This window comes from Pseudophryne corroboree, chromosome 11, assembly GCF_028390025.1.
Source record: "Pseudophryne corroboree isolate aPseCor3 chromosome 11, aPseCor3.hap2, whole genome shotgun sequence".
In the NCBI taxonomy this organism is placed as follows: Eukaryota; Metazoa; Chordata; class Amphibia; order Anura; family Myobatrachidae; genus Pseudophryne; species Pseudophryne corroboree.
Window position 1 is genome coordinate 305,958,007 of NC_086454.1, and position 20,908 is coordinate 305,978,914.

The 20,908-nt window shown below is 45.6% G+C and overlaps 1 protein-coding gene across 2 annotated transcripts in view; it reads right to left on the minus strand.

Moving 5' to 3' along the window:
• The window catches only part of NETO2 (neuropilin and tolloid like 2), a 61,902-nt gene that overhangs the window by 13,658 nt on the left and 27,336 nt on the right, over window positions 1-20,908 (minus strand). For both annotated transcript variants that reach the window (XM_063945570.1, XM_063945571.1), the window contains exon 2: window positions 6,973-7,029. In XM_063945570.1, the coding sequence (XP_063801640.1) occupies window positions 6,973-7,029 (57 nt within the window). The remainder of the gene's footprint in view (window positions 1-6,972; window positions 7,030-20,908) is intronic.

Below are 20,908 nucleotides of genomic sequence, written 5' to 3' on the forward strand. Positions count from 1 at the left end.
GTATTGTGACATGGTATGGTGGCTGTACCTTAAAAGATCGGTGTGCATTAGAGAGAACTAGAAGAACCGCTAGTAAAATCATTGGTATGCCGCCGGCTACCTTTGATGAGTTGTATAGGCGTAGGGCTTTAAGTAAAGCTAATAGTATTTTATCAGTAAGTGGACATCCTTTTAATGAGTTCTTTGTCGAACTCCGTCCCGAAAGAGGTTTCATACTCTGCTAGCATGAACTAGTCGTTTTAGGAACAGTTTTATTCCATTTGCAGTAAGGATGTTAAATGTATGATTGTATTATTTTTATGTTTCTCTGACGTCCTAGTGGATGCTGGGGACTCCGTAAGGACCATGGGGAATAGCGGCTCCGCAGGAGACTGGGCACAAAAGTAAAGCTTTAGAACTACCTGGTGTGCACTGGCTCCTCCCCCCACGACCCTCCTCCAAGCCTCAGTTAGATTTTTGTGCCCGAACGAGAAGGGTGCACACTAGGTGGCTCTCCTGAGCTGCTTAGTGAAAAGTTTAGTTTTAGGGTTTTTTTTATGTTCAGTGAGACCTGCTGGCAACAGGCTCACTGCATCGAGGGACTAAGGGGAGAAGAAGCGAACTCACCTGCGTGCAGAGTGGATTGGGCTTCTTAGGCTACTGGACATTAGCTCCAGAGGAACCGATCACAGGCCCAGCCATGGATAGGTCCCAGAGCCGCGCCGCCGGCCCCCTTACAGAGCCAGAAGACAGAAGAGGTCCGGAAAATCGGCGGCAGAAGACGTCCTGTCTTCAACAAGGTAGCGCACAGCACTGCAGCTGTGCGCCATTGCTCTCAGCACACTTCACACTCCGGTCACTGAGGGTGCAGGGCGCTGTGGGGGGCTCCCTGAGACGCAATAAAAACACCTTGGGTGGCAAAAAATGCATCACATATAGCTCCTGGGCTATATGGATGAATTTAACCCCTGCCAGAATACACAGAAAAACGGGAGATAAAGCCGCCGAGAAGGGGGCGGAGCCTATCTCCTCAGCACACTGGCGCCATTTTCCCTCACAGCTCCGTTGGAGGGAAGCTCCCTGGCTCTCCCCTGCAGTCACTACACTACAGAAAGGGTTAAAAAAGAGAGGGGGGCACTAATTATGCGCAGTATTAAAAATACAGCAGCTATAAGGGGAAAAACACTTATAGAAGGTTATCCCTGTATATATATAGCGCTCTGGTGTGTGCTGGCAAACTCTCCCTCTGTCTCCCCAAAGGGCTAGTGGGGTCCTGTCCTCTATCAGAGCATTCCCTGTGTGTGTGCTGTGTGTCGGTATGTTTGTGTCGACATGTATGAGGAGAAAAATGATGTGGAGACGGAGCAGATTGCCTGTAATAGTGATGTCACCCCCTAGGGGGTCGACACCTGAGTGGATGAACTGTTGGAAGGAATTACGTGACAGTGTCAGCTCTGTATAAAAGACAGTGGTTGACATGAGACAGCTGGCTACTCAGCTTGTGCCTGTCCAGACGTCTCATAGGCCGTCAGGGGCTCTAAAGCGCCCGTTACCTCAGATGGCAGATATAGACGCCGACACGGATACTGACTCCAGTGTCGACGGTGAAGAGACAAATGTGACTTCCAGTAGGGCCACACGTTACATGATTGAGGCAATGAAAAATGTTTTACACATTTCTGATAATACGAGTACCACCAAAAAGGGGTATTATGTTCGGTGAGGAAAAACTACCTGTAGTTTTCCTGAATCTGAGAAATTAAATGAGGTGTGTGATGATGCGTGGGTTTCCCCCGATAACAACTGATAATTTCTAAAATGTTATTGGCATTATATCCTTTCCCGCCAGAGGTTAGGGTGCGTTGGGAAACACCCCCTAGGGTGGATAAAGCGCTCACACGCTTGTAAGAACAAGGGCTCTACCCTCTCCTGAGATGGCCGCCCTTAAGGATACTGCTGATAGAAAGCAGGAGGGTATCCTAAAATGTATTTACACACATACTGGTGTTATACTGCGACCAGCAATCGCCTCAGCCTGGATGTGCAGTGCTGGGTTGGCGTGGTCGGATTCCCTGACTGAAAATATTGATACCCTAGATAGGGACAGTATATTATTGCCTATAGAGCATTTTAAAGGATGCATTTCTATATATGCGTGATGCACAGCGGAATAATTGCCGACTGGCATCAAGTCTAAGTGCGTTGTCCATTTCTGCCAGTAGAGGGTTATGGACACGACAGTGGTCAGGTGATGCGGATTCCAAACGGCCTTTGGAAGTATTGCCTTATTAAGGGGAGGAGTTATTTGGGGTCGGTCTTTCAGACCTGGTGGCCACGGCAACAGCTGGGAAATCCACGTTTGTACCCCAGGTCGCCTCTCAACATAAGAAGACGCCGTATTATCAGGCGCAGTCCTTTCGTGGGCAAGCGGGCAAAAGGTTCCTCATTTCTGCCCCGTGACAGAGGGAGAGGAAAAAGGCTGCAGAAATCAGCCAGTTCCCAGGAACAGAAGCCCTCTCCCGCCTCTGCCAAGCCCTCAGTATGACGCTGGGGCTTTACAAGCAGAATCAGGCACGGTGGGGGCCCGTCTCAATGAATTTCAGCGCGCAGTGGGCTCACTCGCAATTAGACCCCTGGATCCTTCAGGTGATATCTCAGGGGTACAAATTGGAATTCGAGACGTCTCCCCCTCGCCGTTTCCTAAAGTCGGCTTACCGATGTCTCCCTCTGACAGGGAGGCAGTTTTGGAAGCCATTCACAAGCTGTATTCCCAGCAGGTGATAATCAAGGTACCCCTCCTGCAACAGGGAACGGGGTATTATTCCACACTGTTGTGGTACCGAAGCCGGACGACTCGGTGAGACCGATTCTAAATCTAAAATCTTGAACACTTACATAAGGAGGTTCAAATTCAAGATTGAGTCACTCAGAGCAGTGATTGCGAACCTGGAAGAAGGGGACTACATGATGTCTCGGGACATCAAGGATGCTTACCTTCATGTCCCAATTTACCCTTCTCACCAAGGGTACCTCAGGTTTGTGGTACAGAACTGTCACTATCAGTTTCAGACGCTGCCGTATGGATGGTCCACGGCACCCCGGGTCTTTACCAAGGTAATGGCCGAAATGATGATACTCTTTCGAAGGAAGAACAGTTGGAGGTCGGTGTAGCACTATCTCAGGTAGTGTCGCGGCAGCACGATTGGATTCTCAATATTCCAAAATCGCAGCTGATTCCGACGACTCGTCTTCTGTTCCTAGGGATGATCCTGGACACAGTCCAGAAAAAGGGGTTTCTCCCGGAGGAGAAAGTCAGGGAGTTATCCGAGCTAGTCGGGAACCTCCTATAACCGAGCCAAGTCTCAGTACATCAATGAAAGGGTTCTGGGAAAATGGTGGCTTCCTACGAAGCAATCCCATTCGGCAGATTCCACGCAAGAACTTTCCAGTGGGACCTGCTGGAAAAATGGTCCGGGTCGCATCTTCAGATGCATCAGCGGATAACCCTGTCACCAAGCACAAGGGTGTCTCTCCTGTGGTGGTTGCAGAGTGCTCATCTTCTAGAGGGCCGCAGATTCGACATTCAGGACTGGGTCCTGGTGACCACGGATGCCAGCCTGCGAGGCTGGGGAGCAGTCACACAGGGAAGAAATTTCCAGAGCTTATGGTCAAGCCTGGAGACATCACTTCACATAAATATCCTGAAGCTAAGGGCCATTTACAATGCTCTAAGCTCAGCATGACCTCTGCTTCAAGGTCACCCGGAGTTGATCCATTCGGACAACATCACGGCAGTCACCCACGTAAACAGACAGGGTGACACAAGAAGCAGGAGGGCAAGGCAGAAGCTGCAAGGATTCTTCACTGGGCGAAAAATCCTGTGATAGCACTGTCAGCAGTATTCATTCCGGGAGTGGACAACTGGGAAGCAGACTTCCTCAGCAGACACGACCCCCACCCGGGAGAGTGGGGACTTCACCCAGAAGTCTTCCACATGTTTATAAAACTCGACAAGTATTGCGCCAGGTCAAGGGACCCTCAGGCAATAGCTGTAGACGCTCTGGTAACACAGTGGGTGTACCAGTCAGTGTATGTGTTCCCTCCTCTGCCTCTCATACCCAAGGTACTGAGAATTATAAGATGGAGAGGAGTAAGCACTATATTCGTGGCTCCGGATTGACCAAGAAGGACTTGGTAACCGGAACTTCAAGAGATGCTCACGGAAGGATCCGTGGCCTCTACCTCTAAGAAGGGACCTGCTCCAGCAAGGACCCTGTCTGTTCCAAGACTTACCGCGGCTGCGTTTGACGGCATGGCGGTTGAACGCCGGATCCTGAAGGAGAAAGGCATTCCGGATGAAGTCATTCCTATCCTGATCAAAGCCAGGAAAGATATAACCGCAAAACATTATCACCGCATTTGGCGAAAATATGTTGCGTGGTGCGAGGCCAGTAAGGCCTCGACGGAGGAATTTTCAACTAGGTCGATTCCTACATTTCCTGCAAACAGGAGTGTCTATGGGCCTGAAATGGGGGTCCATTAAGGTTCAAATTTCGGCCCTGTCAATTTTCTTCCAAAAAGAACTAGCTTCAGTCCCTGAAGTTCAGACGTTTGTGAAAGGGGTACTGTATATACAGCCTCCTTTTGTGCCTCCAGTGGCACCTTGGGATCTAAATGTAGTTTTTGGGTTCCAAAAGTCACATTGGTTTGAACCACTTAAATATGTGGAGTTAAAATATCTCACATGGAAAGTGGTCATGCTGTTGGCCCTGGCCTGGGCCAGGTGCGTGTCAGAATTGGCGGCTTTATCCTGTAAAAGCCCGCATCTGATTTTCCATTCGGACAGGGCGGAATTGAGGACTTGTCCTCAGTTTCTCCCTAAGGTGGTTTTCAGCGTTTCACCTGAATCAACCTATTGTGGTGCCTGCGGCTACTAGGGACTTGGAGGACTCCAAGTTGCTAGACGTTGTCAGGGCCCTGGAAATATAGGTTTCCAGGACGGCTGGAGTCAGAAAATCTGACTCGTTGTTTATTCTGTATGCACCCAACAAGCTGGGTGCTCCTGCTTCTAAGCAGACTATTGCTCGTTGGATTTGTAGTACAATTCAGCTTGCACATTCTGTGGCAAGCCTGCCACAGCCAAAATCTGTAAAAGCCCATTCCACAAGGAAGGTGGGCTCATCTTGGGAGGCTGCCTGAGGGGTCTCGGCTTTACAACTTTGCCGAGCAGCTACTTGGTCAGGAGCAAATACGTTTGTAAAATTCTACAAATTTGATACCCTGGCTGAGGAGGACCTGGAGTTCTCTCATTTGGTGCTGCAGAGTCATCCGCACTCTCCCGCCCGTTTGGGAGCTTTGGTATAATCCCCATGGTCCTTACGGAGTCCCCAGCATCCACTAGGACGTCAGAGAAAATAAGAATTTACTTACCGATAATTCTATTTCTCGTAGTCCGTAGTGGATGCTGGGCGCCCATCCCAAGTGCGGATTGTCTGCAATACTTGTACATAGTTATTGTTACCAAAAAATCGGGTTATTGCTGTAGTGAGCCATCTTTTCTAGAGGCTCCTCTGTTATCATGCTGTTAACTGGGTTAGATCACAAGTTATATGGTGTGATTGGTGTGGCTGGTATGAGTCTTACCCGGGATTCAAAATCCTTCCTTATTGTGTACGCTCGTCCGGGCACAGTATCCTAGCTGAGGCTTGGAGGAGGGTCGTGGGGGGAGGAGCCAGTGCACACCAGGTAGTTCTAAAGCTTTACTTTTGTGCCCAGTCTCCTGCGGAGCCGCTATTCCCCATGGTCCTTACGGAGTCCCCAGCATCCACTACGGACTACGAGAAATAGAATTATCGGTAAGTAAATTCTTATTTTTTGTATGCTATGACTGTGTCGCCTGCTACTTGGTGCGATGTACTACTGTCATTTCGTCTGTCAATTTGTTTTGGCTGATGACAAAAAAAACTGAACTTGAACTAAGTAAGTTAGAGCTTACTCAGCTGGCCATCTGCATGGAACATAGGCCCTCATTCCGAGTTGATCGCTCGCTAGCTGCTTTTAGCAGCAGTGCAAACGCTAGGCCGCCGCCCTCTGGGAGTGTATCTTAGCTTAGCAGAAGTGTGAACGAAAGGTTAGCAGAACAGTGCTGTTTTTTTTTCCAAGCATATTCAGAGTAGCTGCAGACCTACTCCTTCCTTGCGATCACTTCAGTCTGTTTAGCTCCTGCTTTGACGTCACAAACACGCCCTGCGTTCGGCCAGCCACTCCCCCGTTTCCCCAGGCACGCCTGCGTTTTCACCTGGCACGCCTGCGTTTTTTTAGCACACTCCCAGAAAACGGTCAGTTACCACCCAGAAACACCCACTTCCTGTCAATCACTCACCGATCAACAGAGCGACGAAAAAGAGTCGCTAGACCTTGTGTAAAACTGCATAGTTTTGTGTGAAAGTACGTCGCTCGTGCGCCCTGCGGCCCGTACGCATGCGCTGTTTTGCTTTTTTTAACCTGATCGCTGCGCTGCGAAAATCGGCAGCGAGCGATCAACTCGGAATGAGAGCCATTGGTCGCAGTGCTGGGATCACAGCTACATGCAGGAGGCTTCGCATGTACTGAGACATCTCCTACATGCCCCTCCTGGAGATTGCATTTTCATCCATCTCTGAAGCAGGCCCTTAGTGCCTATAGAACTGATCCTTTGTTGCTGAAGCCTCAGACGGTACACTGTGACGATGCAGATGAAGTCTCAGGGCGCTGGAAAATCTGCTCACCTTACTTGAATAATAATAAGAGGAACGTCATGCTCTTTCCACGGTATGCTGGCTGCAATATCATAAGTGGTCAGCTAATCACTGCTACCAGGGTAACGCAGAACGAGCCGCTATCAGCAAACCGTAATCAGATCTGTTATGGTAGTGCGCTAATTGAGTAACGCCTTAAAACTGCAAATCAATTTGGAAACACAGTGGGTCGTACAAAGACCGAGGGGGCTCCTACCTTGTGTCCGCTGAGCCACTGCAATCCCTTCCACCACGAGGATAGTAATCAGCAGTACTGTCAAGAGAAAAAAAACATGATTAACGCAAGTCTGCGGAATGTCGGCACATGTGATGTGTCGGGCGATTACACGCACCTGCGGTTAACGCAGACCTGGGGAAATACACATATGCACCAGTTACCAGGTATATCTCTTGTGGGTACTGGAGGACTGGCGCAGCGATACGCACTGAGGATGGTGACTAATCAGCACCGCTGGCTAGCTCCTTCTGATTGGCTGATTGTACCTTGGCCCCTCCCACTGACAGTGTGCCTCATTAATTAGTATGGTGGCTATGTTATATGAAGTCAGGGACATCTATGTGCATTGCTTGAATGTCAATTTGCATTTGGGCTGCGTAGAGGAAGACGTGTCATTTTCAAAGCGGAAAATAACATGCTTGTATGAGGGTCGTTCAATAAGTGAGGTAACAAGACCTCTCACGTGTGTAATGTTCTCTATTTCATTGTATTTTCCCTCCAGGCCAGAGCAGGTGGACCACTGCTTCCCCTCATGGCCATCAGACTGAGCCTCATATCATTCACACTGTCCCAGCATCAGCTGCGTATTTAGTCCTGGAGAGAGATAAAGTAGCGAAGTTGCCCAGCTGATCATTTCAATGACTGTGCCAGATAAATGACAGAAGCTCATGGTTTGCTTGCGGCAACTTCTCCACTTTATCTCTCTCCAAGGCTTGATACACCTCCCCCCAGGAAATAAGAGATAGGAAAATCATGTATCCCCTATGATAATACTTTTGTCACCTTTCAAAACTTCCCCACAACAGAAGTTAGGAACACCCATCACCTCCCTCCACATTCCTTCCCCACACCCCACAGAGACCCCTCCCTTGGATGTATCACAGACAGTACAACTAGTTATCAAATGGCAAGAAAGGGGGGTTCCGGGCAATTTGAACCCCCCCACCCCCACCCCCCTGCGTCTGCCTACGCTATCTGCAAAAAGTAGGGCAGTCAGCCAAAAGTGATACATTTTACCTTAGGAAATACACTATAGGGAAAGTGACTGTGTATATAAATAAGCAGATTGGCATTATATTTAGTGAGCACATTACCTGTGGTCAGTCTAACTACCGGTACTGACTAAACATAAGGACTGGGGCAACTGCGCTGGGATGCGTCTAGCATCCCGATGGACAGGATACCAGGAATCTCAGGTAATTCTTGGTGAACAAATTACAATTCAGTGATTATTACGCACAGGTCAGGATTCGTTGCACCGTAAAATGGGGTTTCGTAAATAATTTCTGTGGAGATTGTACTCTATAATTTGTCCAAATCTGTAGTGGACCAGACAGGATGCGCACGGTATTCTGGCGGAATGGATGCCAGCGGTCATGTGACCGATGCCAGAATCCCGACACCACTCGGAAGACTGGCACTGGAACACTGACAGTCGTCATCCCGAAGGTAACAGGTTAACTGTTAGCGTTAGGGCCCAGACGGGGAACGGTTAGGCACTAGGGAGAGGTTAGCCCAAGCAGCCACCTGTTAGGGTTAGGGGAGGGGTGGGGGGGTGGGTGTAAAAATACTTGCCCCCTCCGACATCGAGATCTTCAATGTCAGGATGCCAGGGTTGGTCACGTAACTGCTGGAATCCCAACGAGCGGTATTTCATACCGAATCCATTGCCCTCAGCCCCCAGTTGCTAGGCCTGCCCTGATTTACAATTAATATTATTTTCTCTCTCTCTCTCTCTATATATATATATATATATATATATATATATATATATAACATTGAAAAAACTAATATTGGGCCCTGTCTGTAGTTTGGGAAAAAGGGTTAGGCAAAACAAAAAACAATTCCTGGGAAAAAATCCACATTGTATATTGGTGGTCATTCCGAGTTGTTCGCTCTGTAATTTTTTTCGCATCGCAGCGATTTTCCGCTTATTGCGCTTGCGCAATGTTCGCACTGCGACTGCGCCAAGTAAATTTGCTATGAAGATTGGTATTTTACTCACGGCATTACAAGGTTTTTTCTTCGTTCTGGTCATCGTAGTGTGATTGACAGGAAGTGGGTGTTTCTGGGCGGAAACTGGCCGTTTTATGGGAGTGTGTGAAAAAACGCTACCGTTTCTGGGAAAAACGCGGGAGTGGCTGGAGAAACGGAGGAGTGTCTGGGCGAACGCTGGGTGTGTTTGTGACGTCAAACCAGGAACGACAAGCACTGAACTGATCGCACTGGAAGAGTAAGTCTCGAGCTACTCAGAAACTGCAAAGAAATTTCTATTCGCAATTTTGAGAACCTTTCGTTCGCAATATTGATAAGCTAAGATTCACTCCCAGTAGGCGGCGGCTTAGCGTGTGCAATGCTGCTAAAAGCAGCTTGCGAGCGAACAATTCGGAATGAGGGCCCTTGTTCTAATTATACCGTCCATTTGCACTGGGAATAGGCGTTTGTATTGACCACTTTCAACTATATATTTCAAACTCCGTAGATTTCAGAATCCCATTCATCAAATGAATTTGTATTGATTTAGATATGTTTGTGTCCAGCTGTTTATCAGATTGTAAACAATTGGACGCGTTTTATGGACTTTTAGTGATATCTCAAGGGTCTGAGATAAATCAAGTGTACAAGCGTTAAGCTTGGTCAAGTACGGATCAGCGAATTTATGGCCAAAGTGATTTCACGGTTGGATTCCAATCTATTATTCAGCATTCTATGAAACTGTTAGTGTACTTGAGTGTTTCTTAATCTGCAGTGTGTTGTATTTTTCCATCCTCGAGGTTAGTTTAAATGAAGATATTATAACCCGGTGTGGTCAGCCTGACTGTAGCTGGCCTATTGGTGCAATTATTTCTGCGTTTGTATCTTATAATGATGACCACCAGGTCCTCACTAAGAAAGACAGCAAGTTTATATTAAGATTGCATGTGGGTATGTCATGGACCTCTTAATGTGTGATAATGGGCCTAATTCTGAGTTGATCGCAGCATCAAATTTGTTTAACAGTTGGGCAAAACCATGGCGGTCATTCCGAGTTGTTCGCTCGTTGCCGATTTTCGCAACGGAGCGATTAAGGCAAAAATGCGCATGCGCATGGTACGCAGTGCGCATGCGCTAAGTATTTTAGCACAAAACTTAGTAGATTTACTCACGTCCGAACGATGAATTTCCATCGTTGAAGTGATCAGAGTGTGATTGACAAGAAGTGGGTGTTTCTGAGCGGAAACTGACCGTTTTCTGGGAGTGTGCGGAAAAACGCAGGCGTGCCAGGATAAAACGCGAGAGTGTCTGGAGAAACGGGGGAGTGGCTGGCTGAACGCAGGGCGTGTTTGTGACGTCAAACCAGGAACGAAACGGGCTGAGCTGATCGCAGTGTAGGAGTAAGTCTCGAGCTACTCAGAAACTGCTAAGAATTTTCTATTCGCAATTCTGCTAATCTTTCGTTCGCTATTCTGCTAAGCTAAGATACACTCCCAGAGGGCGGCGGCCTAGCATGTGCAATGCTGCTAAAATCTGCTAGCGAGCGAACAACTCGGAATGACCCCCCATGTGCACTGCAGGGGGGACAGATATAACGTGCAGAGAGAGTTAGATTTGGGTGGGGTGTATTCAAACTGAAATCTAAATTGCAGTGTAAAAATAAAGCAGCCAGTATTTACCCTGCACAGAAACGAAATAACCCACCCAACTCTAACTCTCTCTGCAAATGTTATAGCTGCTCCCCCTGCAGTGCACATGGTTTTGCCCAATTGCTAACAAACTTGCTGCTGCGATCAACTCAGAATCACCCCCCATGTGTAATTACAGAGCCGCGTGACTGAGGAATAGAAGACTTTAGCAACTGCCCCGTGGTGTCACCCTGATTACTTTGCGCATAAAAATAGGATTTTAATTACCTACCGGTAAATTCTTTTCTTGTAGTCCGTAGAGGATGCTGGGGTCCATATTAGTACCATGGGGTATAGATGGGTCCCTTGGGAGCCATGGGCACTCTAAGAGTTTAATAGTGTGGGCTGGCTCCTCCCTCTATGCACCTCCTACCAGACTTAGTCTAGAAACTGTGCCCGAGGAGACGGACATACTTCGAGAGAAGGAAATACACAGATAGTGGTGAGATACACACCAGCTCACACATAACAACAGAAAGCCAAGCTAACCAGCTTGAAACAATTCAGCAACGGCTGAACAACAGTACTTAACCAAGTAACAATGCAGTACTTAACCAAGTAACAAATGCAGGAAAACTAAGCGCTGGGAGGGCACCCAGCATCCTCTATGGACTACGAGAAAAGGATTTCCCGGTAGGTAATTAAAATCCTATTTTCTCTAACGTCCTAGAGGATGCTGGGGTCCACATTAGTACCATGGGGATGTACCAAAGCTCCAAGTACGGGAGGGAGAGCGCGGAGGCTCCTGCAGCACCGATTGACCAAACTTAAGGTCCTCAGAGGCCAAAGTATCGAACTTGTAGAACTTAGCAAACGTGTTCGGCCCCAACCAAGTAGCCGCTCGGCAAAGTTGTAAAGCCGAGACACCCCGGGCAGCCGCCCGGGAAGAACCCACTTTACGAGTAGAGTGTGCCTTAACAGATCTTGGACACGGCAATCCTGCCATAGAATAAGCATACTGGATAGTGAACCTGATCCAGCGAGAAATTGTCTGCTTAGAAGCAGGACACCCAACCTTGTTGGGATCATAGAGGACAAACAGAGCGTCCGACTTTCTTTGACAAGAAGTTCTTTTCACATAAATCTTCAAAGCCCTCACAACATTCAAGGACTTTGAGGTGATTAAGGAGTCAGTAGCCACTGGCACCACAATAGGTTGGTTGATATGAAAAGCCGACACAACCTTCGGAAGAAATTACTGACGCATCCTGAGCTCAGCTCTATCTTCATGAAAAATCAAGTAGGGGCTCTTGCAGGACTATGCCCCCAATTCTGACACACGTCTAGCAGATGCTAATGCCAATAATGTGACTGCTTTCCAAGTAAGAAACTTGACATAAACCTCCTGTAAAGGCTCGAACCAATCCGACTGGAGGAACTGCAGCACCACATTAAGATCCTAAGGTGCCGTAGGAGGCACAAAGGGAGGATGGATGTGCAGAACCCCTTTCAGGAAAGTCTGAACCTCAGGGAGGGCAGCAATTGTTTCTGGAAGAAAATGGACAAGGCCGAAATCTGGATTTTTATGGAGCCCAAACGCAGGCCCACAACCACATCTGCTTGCCGAAAGAGAAGAAATAGTCCTAGTTGAAACTCCACCGTAGGAAACTTCTTGGATTCACACCAAGACATGTACTTTTTCCAAATTCGATGGTAGTGTTTAGATGTTAGTCCTTTCCTAGCCTGTATCAGGATAGGAATAACCTTGTTCGGAATGCCCTTTCAAGCTAAGATCTGGAGTTAAACCTCCATGCCGTCAAACATAGCCGTGGTAAGTCTTGATAAGCGAACAGCCCCTGTTGCAGAAGTTCCTCGCAAAGAGGAAGAGGCCTCGGATCTTCCAGAAGATCCGCATACCAAGCCCTTCTTGGCCAGTCTGGAGCAATGAGGATCGCCTGAACTCTTGTTCTTTTTATTAGTTTGAGAATCCTTGGGATGAGTGGAAGTGGAGGGAACCCATACACGGACTTGAACACCCACGGAGTCACCAGGGCGTCCACCGCCACTGCCTGTGGGTCTCTCGACCTGGAACAGTACCTCCGAAGCTTCTTGCTGAGGCAGGAGGCCATCATGTCTATGTGAGGCACGCCCCACAGACCTGTCACCTCCGCGAACACCTCCGGGTGGAGGCCCCACTCTCCTGGATGGTGATCTTGTCTGCTGAGGAAGTCCGCTTCCCAGTTGTCCACTCCCGGAATGAAGATTGCGGACAGCGCCACTGCGTGCTTTTCTGCCCAGAGGAGGATTCTTGTTACCTCTGACATTGCAGCTTTGCTCTTCGTTCCGCCCTGTCGGTTTATGTAGGCCACCGCCGTTACATTGTCCGACTGACTCTGAATGGCCTGATCTTTTAGAAGATGTGCCGCTTGTATTAGACCGTTGTACACGGCCCTTAGTTCCAGAATGTTTATCGGAAGGATGGATTCCAGACTTGACCAGCTTCCTTGGAAGTTTTCCCCCTGGGTGACTGCTCCCCAACCTCTGAGACTTGCATCCGTGGTTAGAAGGATCCAATTATGAATCCCGAACCTGCAGCCCTCTAGTAGGTGAGAAGTTTGCAGCCACCAGAGGAGCGAATTATAGGCTTTCGGCGTCAGACGTATCCTGTGGTGCATGTGAAGATGAGATCCCGACCATTTGTCCAGGAGATCCAGTTGGAAAGACCGTGCATGAAATCTTCCGTACTGTAGAGCCTCGTAGGAGGCAACCATCTTCCCCAGAAGGCGAATGCACTGATGAACCGAAACCTGGGCTGGCTTCAAGACATCCCAGACCATTGTTTGTATCACCAACGCTTTCTCCGCTGGCAGAAACACCCTCTGTACTTCCATGTCGAGGATCATCCCCAGGAAGGACAGTCTCCTTGTCGGCTCCAAATGCGACTTTGGAAGATTCAGGATCCATCCATGATCCTGGAGTAGTTGAGTTGAGAGAGCAATGCTCTGCAACAGCTTCTCCCTGGAAGACACTTTTATCAGCAGATCGTCCAGATAAGGAATTATGTTCACACTCTGCTTGCGGAGGAGTAGCATCATTTCCGCCATGACCTTGGTGAACACCCTCGGTGCCATGGAGCGGCCAAACAGCAGTGCCGGGAATTGGTAGTGCCAGTCCAGCAGCGCAAATCTTAGATAAAGACCAAACAAATACTCAAAAAATGGGCGCTAAGTGTAGTTTCATAGAATGAACAATAAATACTTAAAGTCCTTTATGAGTGAAAAGTCCAACTCCAAAGAAGAGCCTCCTATAGAGATGTGTGCGTCTTCTGATTCACAGGTGACTCACGATGATATGTAATGGAAAAACAAAGTGGAAAAACATAGTGTAATTTGCCTTTAAACACCGCAAATTCTTAAAGACACAATGACTTGATATTCAAGGGTAGCGTACCCCACTCACAAGGAAAAGGGTATGGCTCCACACATAATGGTATCTTTATACATCTGAAATAGACGGTAAATGGCATAGATGGCGTACCATTACTCACTCAGATAGTCGTATGGATCCTCCTATCACGGTTTCTTTAAAATGTCCAGCTCCAATCACGAACCACATGAATTACATAAAATACTGTTTATTAAAACAAATTTAAAACATGGGATATACAGGAGACCACACACAATATGCCAGGGGCAGAAAGTACAGTGTGCTAATGCTGAGCCGCCGGCCGGAAACGGCAAAAACAAGCCAGATGTGATGCACAACTACACTCCCACATATGTGTGTGACACTACCTGTAGACACCCTTAACCAACGCGTTTCTCCCCTAGAATGGGGCTTCTTCAAGGAAACAAGAGTGTCTATCATTTACAGCTATATATATGAAATGACCGGAACTTAGCTGATCAGATGTGTATCTGCATCAGCTGTGTTGCTATGGTGATAAACTAACACGAGGTACCACAATGCACTAGGTGTTAGTTGCCATGGTTACCCCAAATGCGGACGCCAAAAATCCCGTCCGTCACACCTAACGTAGCGTCACTTCCTGTTATCATCGCCATTTGGTTGCCGTGGTTACCCCAAATGCGGACATAAAACGAGGTACCACAATGCTGGACATTTTAAAGAAACCGTGATAGGAGGATCCATACGACTATCTGAGTGATTAATGGTACGCCATCTATGCCATTTACCGTCTATTTCAGATGTATAAAGATACCATTATGTGTGGAGCCATACCCTTTTCCTTGTGAGTGGGGTACGCTACCCTTGAATATCAAGTCATTGTGTCTTTAAGAATTTGCGGTGTTTAAAGGCAAATTACACTATGTTTTTCCACTTTGTTTTTCCATTACATATCATCGTGAGTCACCTGTGAATCAGAAGACGCACACATCTCTATAGGAGGCTCTTCTTTGGAGTTGGACTTTTCACTCATAAAGGACTTTAAGTATTTATTGTTCATTCTATGAAACTACACTTAGCGCCCATTTTTTGAGTATTTGTTTGGTCTATATATATGCAATAAGGGTTTGGTGGCCCTTTTTTCCTCAAACGGCAGCTTAAGTGAGTTTGCGCCTTGGGTATCTGGTTTTTTATTGTTTTTATTAACTTGTTTTCACTGTATACCAGTCACCTAGGCAGCAGACATGTTTCACCATAGGACCAAACGTAATGGTTTGGTGGATACCATATTTGATGGGAATTGTGTCATTGATGTGGAAGATGAGACCCTTGAGAGTATTATGGGCAAGTTAGAAAAGATACTCCTCAAGGAGAACCGCATATGGTGGGAAATTGTGACACTTGAGAGGTATCATATGCTCAAACTTATTCCCAAGGGCCTACAAATTCAGAAACAGGCTTCCTTCACTGACATGAATGATTATTTTTCCTCCAAATGGAAGGGCATTTTGGAAACATGTTCTTTCTCATTAATGGAACTTATAGTTCAAGAACGACGCAAGGAACTTGATTCCTTGGATTCTCAGATTAAGGTATTAGAACCACTTCTGACGCCGTTCAAAAATTTGGAGGAATATAAGGATATGGAAGAAACTATTGCTAATAGGATTAGAAAAAACGAAAGAGAGATTATTCAACGGAAAACTAAAAAATTGGCACGTGATAAAACTGTTCCTGAACCCATTTCTGTGGTGACAAAGGGCAAACAAAATAATGGTCAAACCAGTACAGAGGTGAACCCACCTACTGAGACTGCTACACCAATCTCCACACAGAAATGGAGAAAACCTAAAAATAGGGTCAACCAGATAAAATCTAATGTTAGTATGAGTAATAGGGGCCCCTATTATAAAGTTAGGGCGGAGCAGGAGTTTGATACAAATTCTGTTCCTTTCAGACATACAAATCGGAATCGGAAACAGAATGAGTTTACTAAGAGGGGGAGATTTAATCATCAGCACCAAAGGACAAACAATAGATATGAACCGAATCGTCATGGATATGAGGACGTGCGTCCTGCTCCAATACAGACGTATAATAGGTATCAGACGTTTGATAATCTCACTCCACAAAGGGATTTTTTAGATGTCAGAGGGGACAATTGGAGAAATCGACGGTAGAGCCCATCATTCCGCAGGCCACATCTCGTAAAACCAAACGTGGTAAAAGAGGTGGCCAGCGGAAGAGGGAACATCGTCATAAGAAAAATCCCATTAAAATCAACTCCTACCCTTCCAATGAAACAGATATAATGATGAAGATCTTCAACTTGAGTGATTATGCACTCGACGAAGATGAAACCTCTGTACTTAAAAAGGGTCTAAAGTTTTGTCCTTCGAATGAAATTAATTTCTTTAATCTTTATATAGACATCCAAAAGTTTATACGCAAATTATCCTTAAAAAAGTTCTTTGCAAACAGTGATAATAATCCTTCACAGACGATTATTGAATCTAGATTTAAAAAACAATCACATTTCAATCCAAGTTATATGAAAGGATGTTTTGTGGAAACGTTCCATAAAATAGTTAATGACGAGATCAATGCTCTCCAAGGTAATATGCCTGCATATAAACATAATCTCACTAGAAAAGAACGTATAGCCCTTGACAAACTTAAAAGTAATGAATCTATTATCATAAAACCTGCAGACAAGGGGGGGGGGGGGTTGTCATAATGAATAGAGTGGATTACGTTAAAGAGGCCATGCGTCAATTAAAAGACGGGACTACATACAAAAAATTACGAGCAGACCCTTCTGCTAAAGTTCTTAATGGTCTCCGTAACTTAGTGGACAGTCATTTGGAGAATGGCACATTAGATAAAAATACAGCAGAATTTCTCATTAATGAAAAATACACTGTACCCGTACTGTATCTTTTGCCAAAAGTCCACAAGGATGAACTCCATCCCCCGGGTCGCCCAATTGTGGCAGGGACAAATTCTATCACGTCAAATCTGTCCCAGTACATAGATTTTCAACTGCAACCCTTTGTACTGGAAGGACGCTCGTATCTTAAGGATACAAGGGACGTTCTTAATAAATTGAAAGATGTCAAATGGGAGAGTGATATGTGGTTGATAACAGGTGATGTTACATCACTCTATACTATCATCAAGCATACAGATGGTATTGAGGCAGTCAAACAGACTTTGACCACTAGTGATATGTCTAATAATCTTTGTGATTTTGTTCTGAAGGGTATTACATTCATACTGCAAAATAATTATTTCAATTTCGATGGCGAGTATTACAACCAGGAGGTAGGTACCGCCATGGGGACCAGGTTCGCCCCCAGCTATGCTAACCTATTTATGTCCAGATGGGAAGACATTTCCGTATGGGCAGGACATGGCTGGGAGGCGAATCTGGTCCGGTGGTGGCGTTATATTGATGACGTCTTGTTCATATGGAAGGGGAGTGTTACAACTCTCCAGGAATTTTGTGTCTACCTCAATACAAATACGCTAGGGATCCATTTTACCTTCAATTTTAGCCAAATGGAGGTTAACTTTTTAGATCTGCACATATATGTTGCTGATGGGAATATTGAATCGACTATATACATCAAACCCACTGATTCTAACACGTACATCAGCACAAAAAGCAATCATCTACCCCAATGGCTTAAAAATGTCCCCAAAGGGCAATTTACCCGTTTACGTCGGAACTGTTCGGAGGTAAAAAATTATAATATAGAAGCCCTCTCTATGAAGAGTAAGTTTATTAAGAAGGGGTATAAACCTCATTGTTTGCAAGCATCTTTGGAGGAAGTAGCGGAGGTGGATAGGGAAACCTTATTGCGCACAAGAATTAAATCCCAATCAGAAACTGTGTCAAACTTAGCCTTTGTGACACAGTATAATGGGTATCATAAATTAATCGAGAAGGTGTTCTACAATAACTGGCATCTCCTTAAAAAGGATCCGATATTAACATCCATTTTACCAGATAAGCCTAAATTTATATATAAAAGAGCACCAAACCTTAGAGATAAATTAACCACTAGTGCCATTATAGATAAACCATTAGGGGGTACTATTAGGAATCAGGGTTTCCATAGATGTGGAGACTGTGCCATGTGTAAGAGCTGCCCTTCGAAGGTACGGAAGCTCCCTTCTTTTGATAGGAATGGTAAAACACATAGGATCCAGCAATTTATTACATGTAATAGCAAATATGCCATCTATGCCATACAATGTACCTGCAACAAGTTGTACATAGGTAAAACCAGTAGGAGTTTGAAAGTTCGTTGGTCGGAACACCTTCGTAATATACGGAAGGGTTTGATTACTCACCCTTTCTCACTTCACTTTAAAGAAGTACATAATTGTTCTACAGATCATATTATGTCGTTTTGGGCCATAGAATTAGTGAAGGACCAATGGAGAAATAATAATAAAGAAATCAGACTGGCTAGGAGTGAAATGAAATGGATCTACAATTTAGAATCACTTGCACCGAATGGTCTCAATCATGAATTTGAGTTACGATGGTTTCTGTAATTGCTTTATGTGATGCACAATTACAATCCCAGATTACAGCATCCATTTGACATAATAGCCACATTTCCATTAATGTAGTTTTAACAAATTATTAGGCCGATATATTGTTCCAAATTCTACACACTAATTTACCTTGTGAACTAAAATATAGTGCTAGTATTAATCTTTAGTTATGACCACATATAATTTGGTTTTCTTCATTATGTGGATATGTCACGGGTAACCATGGTGACAATAACAGGAAGTGACGTTCCGCCAAGATGGGCGGAAGTGATTTCCCTGTCCCATGATAGTTTTATAATTATAGTATTATACGTATGTCTATATATCCTTATTTCCCCATTTATAGGTTTAAATAATGGAAATTGACTCGGGCTTCCTGTGAATGTTATGAGACAGCATGATTTTTATTGCAATATTAACAGTGAGTGACGTTCCGCTAAGATGGGCGGGAGCTATTTCCTTGTTATATGTCCATTATGATTCTTATGTACTCATGTTTCCATTTCATTATTTTCTTTTCACCCAGGCTTCTCGTGGCTGTTATGAGATAGCACGGGTTGTCATGGCGATGATAACAGGAAGTGACGTTACGTTAGGTGTGACGGACGGGATTTTTTACGTCCGCATTTGGGGTAACCACGGCAACCAAATGGCGATGATAACAGGAAGTGACGCTACGTTAGGTGTGACGGACGGGATTTTTTGCGTCCGCATTTGGGGTAACCATGGCAATTAACACCTAGTGCATTGTGGTACCTCGTTTTATGTCCGCATTTGGGGTAACCACGGCAACCAAATGGCGATGATAACAGGAAGTGACGCTACGTTAGGTGTGACGGACGGGATTTTTGGCGTCCGCATTTGGGGTAACCATGGCAACTAACACCTAGTGCATTGTGGTACCTCGTGTTAGTTTATCACCATAGCAACACAGCTGATGCAGATACACATCTGATCAGCTAAGTTCCGGTCATTTCATATATATAGCTGTAAATGATAGACACTCTTGTTTCCTTGAAGAAGCCCCATTCTAGGGGAGAAACGCGTTGGTTAAGGGTGTCTACAGGTAGTGTCACACACATATGTGGGAGTGTAGTTGTGCATCACATCTGGCTTGTTTTTGCCGTTTCCGGCCGGCGGCTCAGCATTAGCACACTGTACTTTCTGCCCCTGGCATATTGTGTGTGGTCTCCTGTATATCCCATGTTTTAAATTTGTTTTAATAAACAGTATTTTATGTAATTCATGTGGTTCGTGATTGGAGCTGGACATTTTAAAGAAACCGTGATAGGAGGATCCATACGACTATCTGAGTGAGTAATGGTACGCCATCTATGCCATTTACCGTCTATTTCAGATGTATAAAGATACCATTATGTGTGGAGCCATACCCTTTTCCTTGTGAGTGGGGTACGCTACCCTTGAATATCAAGTCATTGTGTCTTTAAGAATTTGCGGTGTTTAAAGGCAAATTACACTATGTTTTTCCACTTTGTTTTTCCATTACATATCATCGTGAGTCACCTGTGAATCAGAAGACGCACACATCTCTATAGGAGGCTCTTCTTTGGAGTTGGACTTTTCACTCATAAAGGACTTTAAGTATTTATTGTTCATTCTATGAAACTACACTTAGCGCCCATTTTTTGAGTATTTGTTTGGTCTATATATATGCAATAAGGGTTTGGTGGCCCTTTTTTCCTCAAACGGCAGCTTAAGTGAGTTTGCGCCTTGGGTATCTGGTTTTTTATTGTTTTTATTAGCAAATCTTAGATAAGCCTGGTGAGGCAGCCAGATCAGAATGTGAAGGTACGCATCCTTGATATCTAGGGATACTAGAAATTCCTCCTCCTCCAGACCTTAGATCACCGCTCTCAGAGACTCCATCTTGAATTCCCTCAAATAAGGGTTCAATGACTTTAGGTTCAATATCGGCCTGACCGAACCATCCGGTTTCGGTACCACAAACAGGTTTGAGTAATAACCCTTGTTTGTTAGGTGAGGTGGAACTGGAACAATGACATTTGACTTTAGTAAATTTTTGAATGACCTCCTGTAGGATAGCACTTTCTGTCAGCGAAGCTGGTAAGCCTGATTTGAAGAATCTGTAAGGTGGGATTTCTTGAAACTCCAGTCTGTGCCCCTGGGTAACAATTTCTTGTACCCAGGGGCCCAGGCATGATGACGCCCAGACGTGACTGAAATTTCTTAGTCTTGCTCCCACCTGCCCGAACTCCAGACTGGAAGGTCCACCGTCATGCCGAGGATTTTGAGAAAGCAGAACCAGGTTTATGTTCCTGGGATCTGTTGGTGCAGGTTTTCTGGATTTCCCCCGA